This window comes from Abrus precatorius, unplaced genomic scaffold (genome assembly GCF_003935025.1).
Source record: "Abrus precatorius isolate BTA unplaced genomic scaffold, Abrus_2018 Scaffold5, whole genome shotgun sequence".
Classification (NCBI taxonomy): domain Eukaryota; kingdom Viridiplantae; phylum Streptophyta; class Magnoliopsida; order Fabales; family Fabaceae; genus Abrus; species Abrus precatorius.
This window is the reverse complement of record NW_020874395.1, coordinates 192535-214757: the sequence shown is the minus strand read 5'-3', so window position 1 is coordinate 214757 and position 22223 is coordinate 192535. Positions and strand designations below refer to the sequence as shown.

Genomic DNA, 22223 nt, shown 5'->3' with positions numbered 1-22223 from the left:
GGTTCTTCACAAAACTTATGTTGGCTAAGACTGTATATTGTTTGGTTAACTCTGGTAGTTGGATTTGAGCTTTATTTTGTAATACTTGTAAGCAAGTCATTGGCTTTTTACCTTTGTTTCTAGTAGGAGTTTTTTGTATTTCTGGTTCACTCTTTTTTGGTAGGGCATAGTCGACACTAGTCATTTTTGACATTTTTCCTGTAAAAATTCTCTTGTTAAATAATCTGGCAAAAAGTTCTGTTCTCCTCTAATATGTTGTATTTCAAAATCAAAATTAGATAATAATGCTTGCCATCTGGCAAAAATATGTTTTGAAACTAAGTTTTGAACATTTTTTTTGTAAAACAGAAGGAGCTGCTTTACAATCAATCCTTACTAAGAATTTTTTGTTTAAATCATCTTAAAATTTTTGAATGCATAAAACAATGCTTAAAATTTTTTTTTTTACAGTAGAATATTTTTGTTGTGTAGGATGTCATATTTCAGAGTAATATCTTATAATTTGTTCTATTGTGGAATCTAGTAACTTTTGTTTAAGAATTCTCCCATATCCTAAGTTTGAGGCATCTATTTCCACAATTAAAGAGGCTGAAGGATCTAGTATTCCTAGACAAGAGAGACTTTTGACTAATATTTTTACTTGCTGGATTATTTTAGTCATCTCTTCATCCCATGGCTGAGAATTTTTTCTGAGACGTTTATATAAAAAAGCACATATTGTTCTAATATTTGGTAAAAAGTCTGCTACATAATTTAAACATCCTAAAAATCTTTGTAATTGAGTTTTGTCCTTTAATTGATCTGAAAATTTATCAGTAAATTTTATAGACTTTTGGATTTGTGTTATTGTTCCTTGATAAATATTAAATCCTAAAAATCTAATTGTCTTAAAAGATTTTTATTTTCTTAGCAGATACACATAATCCATTTTATTTAATTAATTCTATGAATTTACTTAAATGTTGTATATACTGATTAATTTCTTTTGAAGAGATTAATACATCGTCTAAATAAACTATTGAGAAATTCATATATGGATAAAATATATTGTTTATAATTTCATGAAACTCACTTAGGACATTTTTCAGTCCTTGAGGCATTAAATTTCACTCAAATTTCCTAGTCTAGTTTTAATGTTTTCTATAACTTTTGCTGCAAATAAGGAAGGAATGCCACAAATAAATCTCTCCTTCCAATATGGTTCATTAGCATCTTCTAACATCATTACTTTTGACATGAATATGTCCCTATACCACTCATAATCAGTTATAGTAGGACACCTAAGCTTATGTAATTGTTCTTACTCTTTCTCTAAATACTATAGGATCTCATGTAAAGTGTAATAATATTGGATAAATGAGTGTTACAACAGCATCTTGTTCATTATTTTCTTGTTTAACATGTCCTAATATAAATTCTCTGTCTGCAGGGGTTACATAATTGTCCCACCAACCTCTTAATTGTCCAGTGAAGCCTTGTACAATAGCTTCAACTGTTACTCTAACAGAAGCATTTTTCATCTTATAGACAATAGCTGCCATAGTCATTTGTTGTGTAATATCAAAAATTTGTTGTTCAGATGCACCATCAATATTCCATTCTACAATGTCATTGCCTCCATAAGAATTTTGTACAAAGTGTGGTCTATTTTCTAAGGTAACATCTGGTAATGACGGTCTATTGTAATAATGTTTTATTTTTGGATGTTCATAAATTTTATTAATTTTTAAAGTATTTATTGTTTGTTTATCTATAATTAACTTAGTTATTTTTGTTTTTATTTCTTCTATATCTAATTCTAGTCCAGATTTTTTTTCTAATTCTTTCATAGCTTGGGCTGACATAGTAGTAATTGGATAGATTAGTTTATCTAAATAATGTAATTTTTTAAATATATTGTTATTACTGAAATTTTCTTTATTGTTTTCTATCCTATTTAATTGGTTAGTTATTAAATTTATTATTGTATTGGAATAATTTAATTGTTGGTGTATTTTATTTATATCTTTTTTATTTATTGGTTTACTATTTTCATTAGTTTTTTTATAAGGTCTAGGTTCTACTTCCTCATTTTTTACTTGTATTTTTATTTGTTCTAAAAGAAGATATTCAGCTTCTATAATTTTTTCTGCGGTGGTTTTTCATATATTTTTAATTTTTTGTAAAGGATTTATTTCTTTTTTAAATGGATGGTTTATATTGTTTTTAATACAATATTTTTCCATCCATGAGAAAAAATAAGTATTTATTTGTTTTTCTTCTAAGTATTTATAAAATTTTTATCTAATTTTTGCACTTTGTTATTGACTAAATGTTTCTATTAGCCAAGTTTTCTATCTATATTGTGTTCTCTATCTATATCTTCTTTAATCTATTTTGTCTATAATAAAAGGCTCAATTTTTTCTATTGTATTTAAGACTTGAGAAGGTGTTGGGCTATAATTTACTTCAAAATTTTGGTCATAGACTGGAATAGAAACTCTTGGTCTGGTTATATTGTCTATTTTCATTAGATCTATATCTACTGTTGATCCACTAATAGAGTGTCTTGAGGGTTCTCTAATAGTAGATGGTTGTGCTATGCGGATTGATTTAGACCTATTCATTTTAAGTCTAAACCTTTCTGATTCTTCTATTATATCCCTTATTTCTGTATTTTCTTGTTTAGTAGAAGAGAATTCTTCAAAAATCCATTCTTCTAGTATTGTTAATTGGTCATGTCTTAGTCTTTTAGGTACTTGTACTAAGCTTCTATCAAGATTGACTTGTATAACTACAGTTTCGTCTCTATTAATTTGTCTATTTGCTTTAAATCTATAAGGAATTTTGGTAATTTTATAATAGACTCTATAGATCACATGAAATGGATCAAATGAGTCATTTACGATATGTTTTTTTATTTTTTTAAATATTTTTATAGCTTTAGATGTTTTTTCATTATCTAAAGACATTGATATATTAGGATAACAGTTAAAGAAAACTGGCCCGTCATGTAGGTTGCTTTCTAAAGCTGCTATTATTGAATTACACTTATTGTGTAATTTCATATTTCTTAATAATACAAGAATAGGAAGGTCTACTCCTATCTTAAAGTTTGGTTTTACTGCTAGCTGGATTAATCCTATATGAATAAACTTAAAGCCTTCCTGTCTATGGTTTTGTATAAGTTGATCTTCTAAAAGTTGAATCGCGCTATTTAATTTTGTTCCAGGATAAGAATATTCTATTTTGTGGATCTGTTCATGGTTATTTCTAAAAGTCTAGACAGATCTATACACATCTTTTTCTTTAACTATAGGTATTGACCAATCATGTAGAGATTTTTCTATATCATCTATGGTGATTTGTGTCAGGCTTGTGATTTATTATTGAGTAATCTATAATATTTTATACTTGTTAAATGTTAATTGAAGGATTATTTGGTATTGGAATATATTTAGATGGAGTTTGAAATTATTTTTTTTAAAAAAAAGTGAACAGTACTGTATGAACAATGTCAATGAACAGTAAAACCGCTTGTGAACAGTAAACCACGTACAAACCGTGTATGAACAGTAAAAATTGTGTATGTACAGTGACTGCTGATGTCATCAATGACATCATCATACCGTCATATACGCGTACAGTGCGTGTACAGTACGCATGCACAGTGTTTCTGGCATGAATAGTGACTAGAATAGTGTTTCCGACGTGAACAGTAAGGCGATAAATAGTAAATTCTAAATTTTTTTTTATAAAACGGGGGCTTCACACGAAATTTTCATTTCTTTACTCCTATCCAAGGTTTCCAAAGGTTCTAAGGCCAAATACCACAATTTTCTCTCATACTAAACCCTCATAAACTTAGATTTCTCGCTAGATCTGAGATTCTACGTCTATTCTGAAAGATTTGAAGAGAAAATTTGTTCTAAAGGAAAATCTTTGGTGAATCTTGCTATAAAACAAGTAATATTTGGTAGATCTAGTGTGAATCATTGTTCTGAGGTAAGGGGAGTTTACTTTAACTTATGAACTACGTTTTGAACGGTTTAATATGCTATTTCAAGATATTTTGATATGATTTTGTTAGATCTATTGAATAAAAGCTATTTTCTAAGCTGTAACTACTGTTAATTGATTTAAAATGCTGAGATTTTGGCAGATCTATTATAAATTTGCCTTAGTTGAGCTGTTAAAATAATTTTGGCGGTGTACATTACGTTGAAATATATGTTTTGCATCATTATAGAGCCGAGTTACATGTTTAGATGGGTAGACGTGTAACGGAAGTTCATGCTGAGCTGCTGTGCTGTGTTGTCTGGATCCAGATACCAGAATAGGTCACTCTCGGACCGGCTCGGTTCCTTCTGGATTACTTAGGCTATGAAACCAGTTAGAAACTGTTTTCATACTGTGCATTAGATGGGCTGGTAATGCATGGGGCTGTTGCTGTGAATAATGTTTTTGTTACATATATACAATTTTAGTTTATTTTGTAAGCTCACTCTTGCATTTCTTTCTATGTTGTTGTGTGCGTGTGTACTGCGATGATCGTACGGTGGTACGTGAGCAGATGTAGCAGATGTTGCATCTACTTCACAGGTTGAGGTTTAGTGAAGAAATGTTAGAAGCTGGAGTTGAGTAATAATGTATCAAAGTCTTTTTTCCTTATATTTTGAGAACTCATGTAAAGGGAGCTACATAGTATAATTTTGATATTTTTAAGATTATGAACTAAATGTAATATCATGTTGTTCTGTTAGATATTTGTTGTAAGAAATTTTGTTTTGTTTTGAATGAGAAGTGAATTTTATACTTATATTCTCTATTATTTATTTTTCTTAAATAAGTATGTAATGTAGAAACAATAATCTCAGTTCCTTATAAAAGGGGTCGTGCATTTTAGTGGTATCAAAGCATGGTCTAGGTAAACCTACGGGGTGAGGTTGTTAGGCGTCAGTTGTGCATATTAGACATGTGATTTTTAGCTATGAATCATATATCATAATTTCTAATCATCAGGTTGTGAGGGAACGAGCTTGATCACCTCGATTCTCAGACACGACAAATGTAGGAAATTTAGGTATATGATATTGGGGTGAGCTATAGGCGATTCATGCTATGTGAATAATAGATTATTAAGCTAAGATTGTAAATGATTGCTAAGATAAGTGTGTTTGCTATACTGTATGAAATGTTGATATGATGTTGTGCTCAGAGCTAAATTGATTAAACTGTTATGATATACTAAATATGAATATATCACTATAAGCTGAATCTGTGAATATAGCTATGTGGTGGTATTGCTGAATGTGTTAAACGTTAGTAATCTAAGCTAGTTTATATATTAGGATGGCTAGACCAAGAAGATCTGCTGCAAACCCTCCTCCTGTTGATGTGAACCAAATGGCTCACACCATGGAGGCCATGGCAGCCACTGTTAGGCAGAGTCTAGATATGATTCAGCAGTAGCAAGCTGCAAACCAAGCCGCTGCTGCAGCACAGGTAGCAGCAGCTACTGCCTCAAGTGCACCTTCTCTTGAATACCATGGGTTGTCAGAGTTCAGGAAGAATGATCCTCGTCAATTCACGGGAGTGGATGGACCAGATGCTGCTAAACTCTGGATCAGGGAGATTGAGAAGATCTTCCTAACCATGGGTTGCGCCATGGAGAGGAAGGTGTTATATGCTCCGTATATGCTGACAGGGGATGCAGAGATGTGGTGGCACGGAGCTCGTGCTATGTTGGAGGCCCGAGGTGAAGTCATCACTTTGGCTGTATTTAGAAGTAGTTTTTTGGAAAAGTTTTTCCCTTCTCATGTTCGTGCTACCAAAGAGCGGGAGTTTCTAAACTTGGTGCAGGAAAACTCATCAGTCTGTGAGTATGCAATACAGTTTGAGCGGCTCTACAAATTTTATTCTCACCCGACCTCGGAGGAGTGGAGATGTCAGAGGTTTTCAGACGGGCTGAGAACTGACATAAAGAGGATTTTGATACCACTTAGGATCACAGAATTTGCTGACTTAGTGGATCAAGCCACCATTATATAGAGTCTTAATGCAGAGGATGTTGGTAGAGTTGGGAAGGCTCCATCTAGTAGAGCTACTAGCAGTTATGGTAATGGAGGTAAAGGTACTAAGAAGGGCCCCTACAGTCGGTCACTACGCCAACAGTAGTCTCGACCATCTCAGTCGAGGGGATCGGCAGCATCAGCCCAGATGCCAATAAGGACTACTACTTCTGCATTTAAGCCTAGGGGAGCAACTTCTTCCGCTCCTAAAGCCTTAGCGTCGCAGATTGTCAGATGTTTCAGGTGTGGTGGGCCACACTATCTGAGCCAGTGCCTACAGACTGATGTCAGAGTTTACTTCTCGTGCCAGCAGCTAAGGCACCTTGCTAGGGACTGTCCTACGCCTAGTGGGGCAGTTTCGTCTTCTGCTAGCGCCTTGCACGCTGTTAGGCCTAAAGCAACTAAGGCTCCGACGACAACTAGATCAATAGCAGAGGGACGTGTATTCACTACTTTTGCATCAGAGGCAGCCCAGGCGACAGATCTCGTTCAGGGAACAACGGTAGTGACAGATACTTTTCTTTCTGTATTGTTTGACTCTGAAGCCACACACTTTTATTGCGGACATTTGTGTGAGAAACTTAGGATGTGACTTGGTAGTATCGACACCTACTTTAAGTTCAATTCAGACTTCAACGGTTTGTGTTAGGTGCCCCATAGTAATTGAGGGACGAAGATAAAAAGTATATCTTATTTGTATTCCGATGTCAGGGTTAGATGTAATCCTGGGTATGGATTAGCTAACTGTCAACCGTGTGCTAATTATTTGTGGTCGGAGGTGTTTAATCTTTTCAGAGTAGCAAGGCTGTGTAGAATTGATTTCTACTCGCCAAGTAGAAACATCCTTAGGTGAGAGAGTATCTTTTTTTATTTTGTTGGGAGTTATGAATGCAGAAGTGAAGCAAAGCCTTCAGTTAATACCAGTAGTACGGAAATTTCCTGAGATTTTTCCAGAGGATATTCCTAAAATACCTCCACGTAGAGAGGTGAAGTTTTCTATAGATTTGATTTCTGGAGCTGAGTCAGTGTCTGTAGCACCTTACAAGATGGCACCGAAAGAGTTATGGAGCTTAAGGAGCAGATCGAGGATCTAATGTGAAAACAGATGATTAGGCCGAGTGTATCACCTTGGGGAGCACCAGTTCTCTTAGTGAAAAAGAAGGACGGAAGCTCTAGATTATGTGTTGATTATTGCAAGTTGAATAAGTTGACAATTAAGAATAAGTACCCGTTGCCGCGGATCGATGATTTGATGGACTAGCTGAGAGGTGCTAAGGTATTCTCTAATATTGATTTGAAGTCTGGGTACCATCAGATCCGAGTGAAGGATGAAGATATTCCTAAGACTACTTTTCGCACTAGATATGGCCACTATGAGTATATAGTGATGCCCTTTGGAGTCACAAATGCTCCAGCTGTGTTTATGGACTACATGAATCGAATCTTTAGACCTTTCCTGGATCGATTTGTGGTAGTCTTTATTGATGATATTTTGATTTATTCTAGTTCGTCAGAGGAACATGCAGAGCATTTGAGGATTGTACTTAGTGTTTTAAGGGGGAAACAATTGTATGCTAAATTGTCTAAGTGTGAGTTTTGGCTAGATGAAGTAAAGTTCCTTGGTCATGTTATTTCAGCTAAGGGAATTGCAGTTGATCCTTCCAATGTTGAAGCGGTGTTGCAGTGGGAAAGGCCTAAGACAACCACAGAGATTCATAGTTTTGTGGGCCTAGCAGGTTACTACCGGAGATTTATCGAGGGATTTGCGAAGATAGCTGCACCATTAACACGGTTAACTCGCCATGATCAACCCTTTGTATGGACTGAGGAATGTGAGCAAAGCTTTAATGAGTTAAAGCAGAGATTAACTTCCTTACCGGTGCTGATTCTCCCTAATACTAGTCGACCGTTTGAGGTGTATTGTGATGCTTCCCATCAGGGATTGGGATGTGTGTTGATGCAAGATAAGAGAGTGGTAGCTTATGCATCTCGCCAATTGCGAACTCATGAGCGAAATTACCCGATTCATGACCTTGAGTTAGCTACTGTAGTCTTTGCTCTGAATGTGTGGCGACATTATCTTTATGGAGCTCAGTTTGATGTGTATAGTGATCATAAAAGTCTGAAATATTTATTTGATCAATGAGAATTAAATATGAGGCAGAGACGTTGGGTGGAATTCCTTAAAGATTATGATTTTCAGCTCTAATACCATCCAAGAAAAGCTAACGTGGTGGCCGATGCACTAAGTAGGAATGTGGTTCAGGCATTCTCTTTAAGAGTCAGTGAAACCCTTTTGGTAGAACAATTCTGAGACCTGAACATACATGTGGACTTATCACCCGAAAAGATTAGTTGTAGTCGAATTGTGGTGACTAAAAATTTCTTACAGAAAATTAAAGACAAATAATTGTGGGATCCAATGTTATGTCGGATTGTATTTCTCTTAGGGATAGATAAGACAAAGGGTTTTAGCAAAAGTGCTGATGGTATTCTCAGATGCCATGGTCGAGTTTGTGTCCCTAGAGATACTGGATTAGAGAGATCAATTCTAGAAGAAGGACATAAGGGTAGTCTCAACATTCGTCCTGGTGTTACCAAAATGTATTAAGATTTAAAGCAGATGTTTTGGTGGCCAGGCATGAAGCGCGAGATAGCTGAGTTTGTTAAAGCCTGTTTGACTTACCAGAAGGCAAAAGCGGAGCACCAGAGGCTTCCAAGAGAGTTGCAGACGATGGAAATTCTAGAGTGAAAGTGGAACCATATGACTATGGATTCTGTGTCCTATCTACCTAGAACAGTTAGAAATCATGATGCCGTGTGGGTCATAGTTGATAGGCTAACTAAGAGTGCACATTTCTTGCCAATTAACATGACCTTTAGCTTGGAGAAATTAACAGGATTGTACATCAGAGAGATTGTCAGGTTACATGGAGTACCTTCTAGTATTATCTCTGATAGTAATCCTCGATTCACTTCCCAGTTTTGGCAGAGTTTTCAAAAAGCTATGGGCACATAGTTGAGGTTGAGTTCTGCATATCATCTGCAGACAGATGGTCAATCTGAGCATACTATTCAGACCTTAGAAGACTTATTGCGGACTTGTATTGTAGAGTAGAGGAGTAATTGGGAGGATATGCTTCCTTTGGTAGAATTCACTTATAATAATAGCTATCATTCGAGTATAGATATGGCACCGTTTGAGGCTCTGTATGGCAGAAGGTGTAGAACTCCTATATATTGGTTACAAGATGAAGTACATTTGATGGTTGGACCTGAAATGTTGCAAGAAACTAAGGAGAAAGTTAAACTCATTAGAGAAAAGTTGAGAGCTACCCAGAGTCGACAAAAATCTTATGCTGACCGGCACAAAAGATTCCTAGAATTTGAGGTTGGTGATCATGTATTCTTGAGAGTATCACGCACTACAGGTATGAGGCGAGTCTTAAGAGCCAAGAAGTTAACACCTAAGTTCATAGGACCATATCAGATATTACATCGTAGACGACTACATAATGTTTTCCATGTGTCATAACTAAAAAAGTATGTTCCTGATTTGTCTCATGTAATCAAGCCTGATGTTGTGGAGTTATGAGATGATTTGTCTGTGGAGGTCCCAGCTGCTCGTATTGAGAATACTAAAGTTAAGGAACTTAGAAGCAAGTCTATTCAGTTAGTAAAGGTTGTTTGGGACCCAATAACTGGTGATGCCACATGGGAGTTAGAGGAAAGGATGAGAGAGTTGTACCTCATCTTTTCTCTAAGGGATGAAATTTTTTAGGATAAAAATTTATTTTTGGGGGCAGAATTGTCAGGATTGTGATTTATTATTGAGTAATCTATAATATTTTATACTTGTTAAATGTTAATTGAAGGATTATTTGGTATTGGAATAGATTTAGATGGAGTTTGAAATTATTAAAAAAAAAAAAAAGTGAACAGTACTGTATGAACAATGTCAATGAACAGTCAAACTGCCTGTGAACAGTAAACTGCGTACAAACTGCGTATGAAACAGCACAAACAGTGTATGAACACCAAACACTGCGTATCTACAGTGACTGCTGACGTCATCAGTGACATCGTATGACGTCATGGCTGACGTCATATACGCATACAGTGCGTGTACAATATGCGTGCACAGTATTTTTGGAATGAATAGTGACCTGAACATTGTTTCCAGCATGAACAGTAAGGCGGTGAACAGTGTTTCCGGTGATGAACACTAAATTTCAAAAAAAATTCTATAAAAAGGGCGTTTCACACGAAATTTTCATTTCTTCACTCCTATCCAAGGTTCTCAAAGGTTCTAAGGCCAAATACCACCATTTTCTCTCATACTAAACCCTCTTAAACTTAGATTTCTCGCTAGATCTGAGATTCTACGTCTATTCTTAAGGATTTGAAGAGAAACTTTGTTCTAAAGACAAATCTTCGGTAAATCTTGCTATAAAACAAGTAATATTCAATAGATCTAGTGTAAATCGTCGTTCTGAGGTAAGGAGAGTTTACTTTAACCTATGAACTACGTTTTAAACAATTTAATATGCTATTTCAAGATGTTTTGATATGATTTTGTTAGATCTGTTGAATAAAAGCTATTTTCTAAGCTGTCACTACTATTAATTGATTTAAAGTGCTGAGATTTTGGCTGATCTATTATAAACTTGCCTTAGCTGAGCTGTTAAAATAATTTTGGCGGTGTACATCATGCTGAGATATATGTTTTGCATCATTATAGAGCCGAGTTACATGTTTAGGTGGGTAGACGTGTAACGGTAAGTTCATGCTGAGCTGTTGTGCTGTGTTGTCTGGATTCAGATACCGGAATGGGTCGCTTCTAGACCAGCTCAGTTTCTTCTAGATTACTTAGGCTGTGAAACTAGTTGAAAACTATTTTCATGATGTGCATTAGATGGGCTGGTAATGCATGGGGCTGTTGCTGTGAATAATATTTTTGTTACATATATACAATTTTAGTTTATTTTGTAAGCTCACCCTTACATTTCATTCTATGTCGTTGTGTGCATGTGTACTGCGATGATCGTACGGTGGTACGTGAGCAGATGTAGCAGGTGTTGCATCTACTTCACAAGCTAAGGGGCCAGTGAAGAAATGTTAGAAGCTGGAGTTGAGTAATAATGCATCAAAGTCCTTTTTTCTTATATTTTGAAACCTCATGTAGAAGGACCTACATAGTTTAATTTTGGTATTTTGAACATTATGAACTAAATGTAATATCATGTTATTCTGTTGGATATTTGTTGTAAGAAATTTTGTTTTATTTTGAATGAGAAGTGAATTTTATACTTATATTCTCTATTATTTTATCTTAAATAAGTATGTAATGTAGAAACAATAATCTCGGTTCCTTATAAAAGGGGTCGTGACAATTTGTTGTGGAGTTGTAGAAGAAGAAGAGATTGTTTGTGAAGAGGAAGAATTTTCATTTTCTGCTCTCATTACTCTTATAATTATCTCTTTGTTTCTACCTAGAGCTAGATTAGTCATTATTCTTAATAAATTTACCATCTTGAATCCTAAAAGTTATGGGAACACCAAGTCTTACCAACGGTTTTACTGCCCACGCTCAGGACTTACTACCGGGAACACCCTCTAGGCTTACCAACGTACACACCGCTTTCACTGCTACCCATTTGGATTCTAAATAACAAACTTATGTTGAACAAGTTATAATGAACTCAAGATATAGCAAAAGAAGATTACAAGATTAATGATATGCATATGATTAATATTCAGGCTCTTGACAAAACTTTCAAATCTTTCTTATTTTCTTTGATGTCAAGAAGAAGAATTTTCTTTTGAATATTGTTTTGTGTTTGTTTTAGAAGTTTTCTAGCTTTTCTTAATTTTCTTATAATGTCAACAGGATGATAAAATTCTAATTCTCCATGATCATAAATATAAAAAGGCATTATAACTTCAAAAGGCATAACCTCTCTCTCCCCTCCTAAAATTAGAACTCCGTTTAGACTTTGATACCAACTTTACGAGGGTCGATACAGTTCTAATTTTATAATAGAAAACATGATGAAAATGTGTATATATATATATACATGATTTTGGAGAATTGGTCTTTTATCACCCTGTTGATATTAGAAGAAAATTAAGAGAAAGCTTTGTTTATAATGACTATCCTCTAGTCCCTGACTAGAAAGAAGTATGCTCTGCACTTGCCATTGTATCAGATCATGTGCATCAAAAAATTTCTAAGTAAAAGATCCTGTTGCTACAATCCCCTTTATCATGATCTAGAAAGAATGGTCAGCACGAGTATAAGAAAAATACATATAGATTTGCTCAATGTATTAGAAAGTGCTACGGTTTTCTATCTGGGTTATGATATAAGGGGCTCTCGACCAGTAATGCTATATATATATATATATATATATATATATATATATATATATATATTAAGAGAAACCAGAAATATTATAAATCAAACTCAAAATAGTATTCAGAAAAAATTTCTTCTTTTAGATATTAAAGAAAATAAAAAAAAGATTTAAAAGTTTTGGCAAGAGCCTGAATTTTATTACATGTATATCATTATCTTTGTAAGAATCTTTTTGCCATATCTTGAGTTAGTTAATACTTGTTTAACATAAGTCTGCTATTAAGAATTCAAAGGAGTAGCAGTGAGAGCTGTTTATACGTTGGTAAGTCCTGAGCGTGGGCAGTAAAGCCGTTAGTAAGTCTTGGTGTTCCTGCAGCCTTTAAGATTTAAGATGGCAAACTTATTGAGAACAATGAGTAATTTAGTTTTGGGTAGAAACAAAGATAATTATAAAAGTAATGAGAGCAAAAGATAAAAATTCTTCCTATTCACCAAAAACTTATTTTCCTTCAACACCACAACAAATAGAAAAATATTTACATGATTGATCAATCAATACCCATAGTTAAAGAAAAGGATGTATATAAAGATAAGTTTGTTTGGTCGTTCAAAAACAATTATGAACAGATCCACAAAATAGAATATTCCTATCCTGAAACAACAGGAAATAGAGAAATTCAACTCTTAGAAGATCAACTTATATAAAAACATAGACAAGAAGGTTTTAAGTTCATCCATATAGGATTAACTCAATTAGCAGTTAAACCAAACTTCAAGTTTGGAGTAGATCTCCCTATACTTGTACTATTAAGAGATATGAAGCTACAACATAAAAGTGACTCAATAATAGCAGCTTTGGAAAGCAACCTGCATGACGGGGACATCTAAAGCCATCAAAATATTTACAAAAATAAAAGAAAATATATTTGATAATTTGTTTGATCCATTTCACGTGATCTATAGAGTCTACTACAAAATTACTAAAATTCCTTATGGGTTTAAAGCAAATAGACAAATCAATAGAGATGAAACTGTAGTAATACAGGCTAATTTAAATAGAAGTTTAGTACAAGGCCCTAAAAGATTAAGACATGACCAATTAACAATACCAGAAGAGTGGATTTTTCAAGAACCCTCATCTATAAAACAAGAACATACAGAAATAAAGGATATAATAGAAGAACCAGATAGATTTATATTGAGAATGAATAGGTTTAGATCAATTCATATAAGACAACCATCAATCATTAGAGAATCGTCAAGACACTCTATTAGTGGCTCTACAGTAGAGGTAGACCTAACAAAAATAGATATTATTACAAAACCAAGAATTTCTATTCCTATTTATGAACAGAATTCAAAGATAAATTATAGTCCCACACCATCTCAAATTTTAAATATAATAGAAAGAAATGAGCCCTTCATCATAGGTAAACAATGGATTAAAGAAGATAAAGATGGAGACCACAATATAGATAGAAAAGGTTGGTTAATGAAGACATTTAACCAACACCAGAGGATAGAAATTAGAGAAAAATTTTATAGTTATCTAGAAGAAATACAAATAAATACTTATTTCTTTTCCTGGATGGAAAAATATTGTTTTAAAAATAATATAGACTATCCATTTAATAAAGAAATAAATCTTTTACAAAAAACTAAAAATATTTGGAAAACTACCACATGAAAAATAATAGAAGCTGAATATCTACCTCTAGAACAAATAAAAATACAAATAGAAAAAGAAGTAGAAGTTAGTCCTTATAAAAAGACTAACGAAAATACTGAACCAATAAACGAAAAAGATATAAACAAAATACATTAACAATTAAATTATTCTAATACCATAATAAATATAATGACTTATCAATTAACCAAAATAGAAAACAATAAGGAGGATAAATCTAGTAGTAGTAATATTAAAAATTCATGGTATTTAGATAAACCAATATATCCTATTACCATATTATCAGCCCAGGCCATGAAAGAATTAGGAAAAAAATCTTATATTGAATTAGATTTAGAAGAAATAAAAACAAAACTAGCTAAACTTAGTATAAAAAAACCAACAATAAATACATTAGAAATTAATAAAATATATGATTATCCAAAAATTAAACACTATTACAATAGACCTACTCTACTAGATGTTTCTTTAGAAAATAGACCACATTTTGTACAAAATTCTTATGGAGGAACTAACATCATTGAATGGAACATCGATGGCGCCTCTGAACAACAAATTTTTGATATTACACAAAAATGGTTATGGCAGCAACAATTTACAAAATGAAAAATGTCTCCGATAGAGTCACAGCTGAAGCTATTGTACAAGGCTTCACTGGACAACTTAGAGATGGTGGGATCACTACGTGAGTCCTACAAATAGAGAATATATATTAGGCCATGTTAAACAAGAAACTAATGAATAAGACACTGTAGTAACTCTCATATATACAATACTTTTACATTTTACAGGAGATCCAATAATATTTAGAGAAAGAGTAAGAGAACAATTATATGGACTTAGTTGTCCAACTATGTCTGACTATCAGTGGTATAAAGATGTGTTCTCAAAAGTAATGATCATAAAAGATGCTAATGAACCATATTGAAAAGAAAAATTTATCTGTTCTCTTACTTTTTTATTTTCAAGAAAAGTTTTAGAAAACATTAATAATAGATTAAGAGAAAATACAGATTGTGGGACATTAACTTTAGGACAAATACACAATTTTATAATAGATACAGGATTAAAAGTATGTAATGATATGAAACTACAAAACCAAATTAAAAAATAAAAAATAACAGGAAAAGTAGAATTAGGTAGCTTCTGTGCACAATATGGAATAGGACCATTAAGAGCTCCTAGTAGAATTATTATAAAAACACATAAAAAGATATAAAACTAACTCATTCCTAGTAATTATCCAAACAAACCATATAAGAAAAATATTTATAAAAAATCATGTAAGAAAAAATATCAAAACACAAAATAATAATAATAATAGTCAGTTTAAGGGAAATTGTTGGAAGTGCGAAAAGTTTGGACACCGTGCTGACAAATGTAGAGTTGAAAATAAGATTAACTCCCTTGAAAGTAAGGAGTTAAAACAAGTACTTTATTCAGTTCTAATAAATTTTGAACCCGAACCAGCATTTTTAGATAAAGACTCTGAAAATGAGAATACACAAGAAAATGAAATTTATCAATTAGATAATACTTTAGAAGAATCTGAAGGAGAACAAGAATTTTACTTAGGATGCCTAAACTATGTAGTTGATTTTCTACCAAATATTAGAACATTATGTGCTCTTTTATATAAACGTCTTAGGAAAAATTCTCAGCCCTAGGATGAAGAAATGACCAAAGTAGTCCATCAAGTGAAATCCTTAGTCAAAAATCTCCTTTGTTTAGGAATACCAAATCCTTCAGCCTACTTGATAGTCGAAACTGATGCATCAAGTTTAGGATATGGAAGAATTTTAAAATAAAAATTACCAGAATCTACAATAGAACAAGTCATAAAGTATTACTTGAGAATATGGCGTCTTGTACAACAAAAGTATTCTACTGTCAAAAAAGAAATTATAAGAATTATTTTATGCATACAAAAATTTCAAGATGACTTATTTAACAAAAAAATTTTAGTAAGGACAGATTGTAAAGTAGCCCCTTCTGTTTTATAAAAAGATATTTAAAATCTTATTTCAAAACATATTTTTGCAAGCTGGCAAACTTTATTATCAAACTTTGACTTTGAATTACAACATATTAAAGGAGAAAAGAATTTTTTACCAGATTATTTAACAAGAGAATTTTTATAGGTTTTACAAAACTCCTACCAGAGACGAAGGTAAAAAGTCCATGACTTATTTACAGGTTTTACAAACCCAGGCCCAAATCTAACCACCAGAATCACTAAAATAATATAAAGTTTTGGCTAAACCATGTTAAAGCTCTCAAACAACTATTCAAACCACACAAACTAGAAAATTACCATCATGGGTAGAATCTACCTACAAAAAACTCACAATAACTGATAAAATTTCAGAATACTATGAAAAGCCCTACAGTCTTCCAGTAATGGAAATAGAAGTAGAATAGTTTAAACTAAATCGTTCTGAAATAGCAAAAAAGGTATTTCTCATTAATTGTTATGTAGTTCCATCCTCAGCAGAACAAAAAATAGAATTTTATGAATTAATTTTGATTGATTCAAAGTCAATAGAATTAACTCATAAGAAAAATGAACAAAAAAATTATTTTTTCAAAATTTAAAATTTGTTAGACACTCAGCCTTAAAGAATGGGGACAACATTTATATTGCTATTGTAAATTTACAATAGATTATCAGCCTTCACAATATAATTATTTTGATTATATAAAAGCTTTGGAGAAATTCTTATTTCTTCAACCAGACACCTATTCCTGGTTCATTTGGTTTTGGAAAGGGATTTCTCTGCACTTTCCAAAATGGTTTTCAGCCTGGTTCCATAATTTTGAACTAGTAAGACAAATACTGCTAGAAAGAGCCCAAATAACATTAACCCATTTCAAAGACAAAACCTACTTCTCAAAATCATATAAATTTATTTCTTTCATAGCTTCACAAGGAATATTATGGATTATGATGTGACAATATGATTCCGCCAAGCTAGATTATGATCCATCCATACAGTTATTAATCAAAATCATAAAAGTTAAATGGTAGGTCAATTACGATTTAAACCTACTTAGTACAGAAAAGATTAACCAATGGTTACAAAATAATATTCAACATCCTCTTTTAAGCGAGAGTGTGATAAAGGACAAACAAAAACAAGCCTTTTTACAACAGAAAGTCAAATTTCTAGCTAGTCTGAGTACAATTGGGAGTGAAGAAGAATTCAAGAAAATTATTGAAACCATATCTCCAGAGGTTACCAACATATCTTCTGACAAAGTCAAGGAGAAGCCTTAATCCAGCAAGAGATGATGACTACGGCTACTTTGATAATGAAGACGACTGTTATGGAATCTCTCTATGACAAGATCTAACAAAAAGAAGATTAGACAAAAGCAAAAGCAAGAAAGACAAGAGATTTGACATAACGAAAAGAAGATGTGACAAAAGCAAAAGAAGAGTTGACAAAAGAAGAAATTATTACCAAATAGAATCTTAGAATAGGAGTTTACTATCTTATAAATTGTAAGCTCTGCTTCAGTTGAAAACACGAGCAAATTACTAGCCTAGATAGCCATAAGGAAAATCTCTCATTGTAAAGTTTTAATTTCTTTCTTTGAAGAGTTTACCAGAAGTTTGACCACCAATATTGTAAGTTTTATTGAGTCTTTCAATATATTTATTCATCACTCATAGAATTAAATTTTATTTAAATCAGAACATGAACGATCCTTAAATTTATATGGTTTTGAGAAGTTGGTTTTATTTTTGAAATAGGTTAAGGCTATTTGGGTTCTTTCTAGCAGTATTTGTCTTATTAGTCCAAAATTATGGAACCAGGCTGAAAATTATTTTAGAAAGTGCAGAGAAATCATTTTTCGAAACCAAATGAACCAGGAATGAGTGTCTGGTCGAAGAAATACGAATTTCTCCCAAGCTTTTATATAATCAAAATAATTATATTGTGAAGGCTGATAATCTATTGTAAATTTACAATAGTAAGATAAATATTGTCCCCATTCTTTAGGGGTGAGTATCTGACAAATTTTAAATTTTAAAAAATAATTTCTTTTTGTTCATTTTTCTTATGAGTTAATTCTATTGACTTTGAATCAATCAGAATTAATTCATAAAATTCTCTTTTTTGTTCTGCTAAGGATGAAACTACATGACAATTAAGAAGAAATACCATTTTTGCTATTTCAGAACGATTTAGTTTAAACCATTATGCTTCTATTTCCATTATTGGAAGACCGTAGGACTTTTCATAGTATTCTGAAATTTTATCAGTTATTGTGAATTTTTTGTAGGCAGATTCTGCCTATGATGGTAATTTTCTAGTTTGTGTGGTTTGAATAGTTGTTTGGGAGCTTTGACATGTTTTAGCCAAAACTGTATATTATTTTAGTGATTCTGGTGGTTGGATTTGAGCCTGGGTTTGTAAAACCTGTAAACAAGTCATGGGCTTTTTACCTTTGTCTCTGGTAAGAGTTTTTAGAATTTCTGGTTCACTCTTTTTTGGTAAGGCATAGTCGACACTAGTCATTTTTTACATTTTTGCTGTAAAAATTCTCTTGTTAAATAATCTGATAAAAAATTATTTTCTCTTTTGATATGTTGTATTTCAAAGTCAAAGTTTGATAATAAAGTTTGTCATCTTGCAAAAATATGTTTTGAAACAAGATTTTGAACATCTTTTTGTAAAATAGAAGGGACTGCTTTACAGTATATCCTTACTAAAAATTTATTGTTAAATAAGTCATCTTGAAATTTTTGTATGCATAAAACAATGCTTAAAAAAAAAATTTTGACAGTAGAATACTTTTGTTGTGCAGGATGCTATATTTTTTAATAATACTTTATGACTTATTCTATTGTAGATTCTGATAATTTTTGTTTTAAAATTCTTCCATATCCTAAACCCGATGCATCAGTTTTGACTATCAAGTAGGCTGAAGGGTCTAGTATTCCTAAACAAGAAAAATTTTTTACTAAGGATTTTGCTTGATTGACTACTTTGGTCATTTCTTCATCCCAGGGCTGAGGATTTTTTCTAAGACGTTTATATAAAGGAGCACATAGTGTTCTAATATTTGGTAGAAAATCAGCTACATAGTTTAGGCATCCTAAAAATCTTTGTAACTGAGTTTTATCTTTTAATTGGTCTGAGAATTTATCTGCAAATTCTATAGACCGTTGTATTAGTATTATCGTACCCTGATGAATATTAAAACATAAAAACGTAATTTTTTCTTGAAAAAATGTTATTTTCTTGGCTGATACACATAATCCATTTTGTTTATTTAATTCTATAAATTTATTTAGATGTTGTATATGTTGATTGATTCCTTTTGAAAAGATTAATACATCGTCTAAATAAACTATAGAAAAGTTCATATAAGGATAAAAAATATTGTTCACAATTTCTTGAAATTTACTAGGAGCATTTTTTAATCCTTGAGGCATTACATTCTATTCAAAATGCCCAAAGGGTACTAAAAAGGTCGTCTTACATCTATCTTTTTCTTTTACTGATATTTGGTAATATCCTGATTTTATATCAAATTTTGAAAAGATATTGGCATTGACACGTCTTTTAATAAGATTTTGTTTGGTATTAGATACCTTATCCATTTTAATACTTTATTAAGAGGCTTATAATTTATAACCAATCTAGGAACGCCTCTTTCTTGTTCTGAAGCTTTATTAACATAAAATCCAATGCAACTCAATGGAAATTTTGAGGGTCTTATAATCCTTTTTCTAAATATTCTTGTAATTCTTGTTTACAAAATTCTAATTGTTCTTTGTTCATTTGTATTAGTCTTGCCTTTGCGGAAATTTTTGTTTCACTAAACCCTTCTTCATATGGTAAGTCTATCTCATACTTCTTTCTATGATAAAAAGCTATAGGATTTAAATTACAAATTTCTTTAGTAATTCTTTTTTCAAAATCTTGTATGATTTTTTTAATTTTTTTACTTTCAAATTGTTCTCCAATTTTTTTATATTCTATTTCTTTATTTATAAAATTAATTTCTCTTGTTTTTCTCTCTATTAAATTTACTTTGGTTATTGATGCTTCTTGCACTAAGTTTAATTCTCTGATTTTTGGATTGATGAGGATCCAGTCTCATTTAAGCAGGCCATGGAATGTTACAATTCTGAAAAGTGGTTGAATGTATGAAAGAAGAGTTAAAATCAATGAGTGACAACAAGATATGGGATCTAGTCGAGTTGCTTGAAGGTTCAAAATGAGTCGGTTGTAAATGGGTCTTTAAGACCAAACGTGACTCAAAAGGCAACGTTGAGAGATACAAGGTTAGACTTGTTGCTAAAGGATACACTCAAAAGGATGGCATAGACTATAAAGAGACCTTTTCTCCAGTTTCAAAGAAGAACTCTTTAAGAATTGTTATGGCTTTGGTGGCTCATTATAACTTAGAGCTCCACCAAATAGATGTAAAGACCGTCTTTCTGAATGGAGACTTGGAAGAGAAAGTTTATATGGATAAGCCAGATGGCTTCTTGACCGCAGGTAAAGAAAGTATAGTGCGTAAGTTAAAGAAATCAATATATGGGTTGAAACAAGCTTCCAGACAATGGTATCTTAAGTTCAATGATACCATCACGTCATACGGAAATGGAAATAGAAACTCTGCATGAGTCATCCCTGTTATGGAAATTCTTAACCCAATTTCAACCTATTCAGTATTGGAAGAAAGATATTCAATCTGAAATGGAGAGAGAGTGTATTTGGAAAGAAATTAATTTACCTCCTCCTGAGTTTTCAAAAAATATTATTGTGGTAATTATTCATAGACCTTATTTCAAACATCCAGTTTCTCAATTAATTTATACTCAAAATTAAGTTATATTTTGGAACACTTATGAAAGTATAAGAGATATAATAAAATTGGAAAGACCACAATTTCATCAAGCTGATCTGATCACCCATTTTCATGTTAAAAATGGAGCCCAGGAAGAAATGATCAAAGTAAATTTCATATGTACAAAGTTAAAACCTATGGATATTATTTATCCTCTAGACCCTCATGATCAAAATATGTGGAACAGAGTCCAACAAGTATTTCCACCTTTGATATCTTCCAGCATTATTTTTGGAAATTAGGAAAGAGAAAGTCATCTCATAATTAGTGGTGAAGCGGAATCATCACATGCTGTTGATACAATAATGGATTCTCAGGATCCATACAAATCGGTAATGGATCAAGAAGGATGGGGAACTGATGATGACCCAAATTTGTCTCCAAGCTATGAACCAATCTGCAAGGACTAAAGAATATCTGAAAAAGTCACTTTATGTGTAATAAAGCATCTTTATGTATTATGTTTTTAGTGTGACTTATATGTACTAAAATTTTTCTTCTTTGTTTGTTTGCTCAAAGGCACTTTGTAAAAGGTTGGATTCTTATCCAAACCTGTTTCTTGTAATAATTATATTTGCTTTCCTTCCTCTATATAAGGAGGAAATCTTGCCTTTTAAAAGTATATCAAACGGAAATAAAATTTGTGTTTTCATACATCATGAGTTCATTCTAAGTCTTTCTCTCTGAAAGCTTTATTTATAATGATTATCCTCTAGTCTCTAACTAGAAAGAAGTACGCTCTGCGCTTGCCGTTTTATTGAATCTTGTGCATAAAAAAAAATTTAGGTAAAAGATCATGTTGCTACGATCCTCTTTATCATGATCTAGAAAGAATAGTTAGCATGAGTATAAGAAAAATGCATATGGATTTGCTCAAAGTATTAGAAAGTGCTATAATTTTCTATCTGGATTATGATAGATATGTTTTACTTTTTTTTCCTTTTTGTACAAAAGACACTTTTTAACATTTAAGAGAGTAATCATGTTTTTTAAAAAAAAAAAATTATCAAAGAACTAAACTCTCACAAAAATAAGAAATTATTTGGTATCCTTCATAGCAAAAAGAAATTATTTAGCATCTTTACTTTTTCAAAAGTCAAACTAAATCAAGTCAATTTGTTGGAATCTGAAGTGTATGATTTCTTTACTTGTCCACTACTCAATAAAACCGAACAAACATCATCCCTAATTATTATTATTATTATTGCATGAAGTATTTATTATCTTAAATATATAATAATTTTTTAATATAAAATGG

At 32.2% G+C, this 22223-nt stretch overlaps 2 protein-coding genes across 2 annotated transcripts; both read left to right on the top strand.

Moving 5' to 3' along the window:
- The first annotated feature begins 5331 nt into the window (after positions 1 to 5331).
- On the top strand, positions 5332 to 6030 carry LOC113867549. Its single transcript, XM_027502940.1, has 2 exons — positions 5332 to 5418; positions 5485 to 6030. Exons 1-2 carry the CDS (start codon positions 5332 to 5334, stop codon positions 6028 to 6030), a joined length of 633 nt encoding a protein of 210 aa, XP_027358741.1.
- A 168-nt stretch (positions 6031 to 6198) lies between these two features.
- LOC113867548 lies at positions 6199 to 6642 on the top strand. Its single transcript, XM_027502939.1, has one exon. The coding sequence runs from the start codon at positions 6199 to 6201 to the stop codon at positions 6640 to 6642; it is 444 nt and encodes a 147-aa protein (XP_027358740.1).
- Positions 6643 to 22223: the final 15581 nt, after the last annotated feature.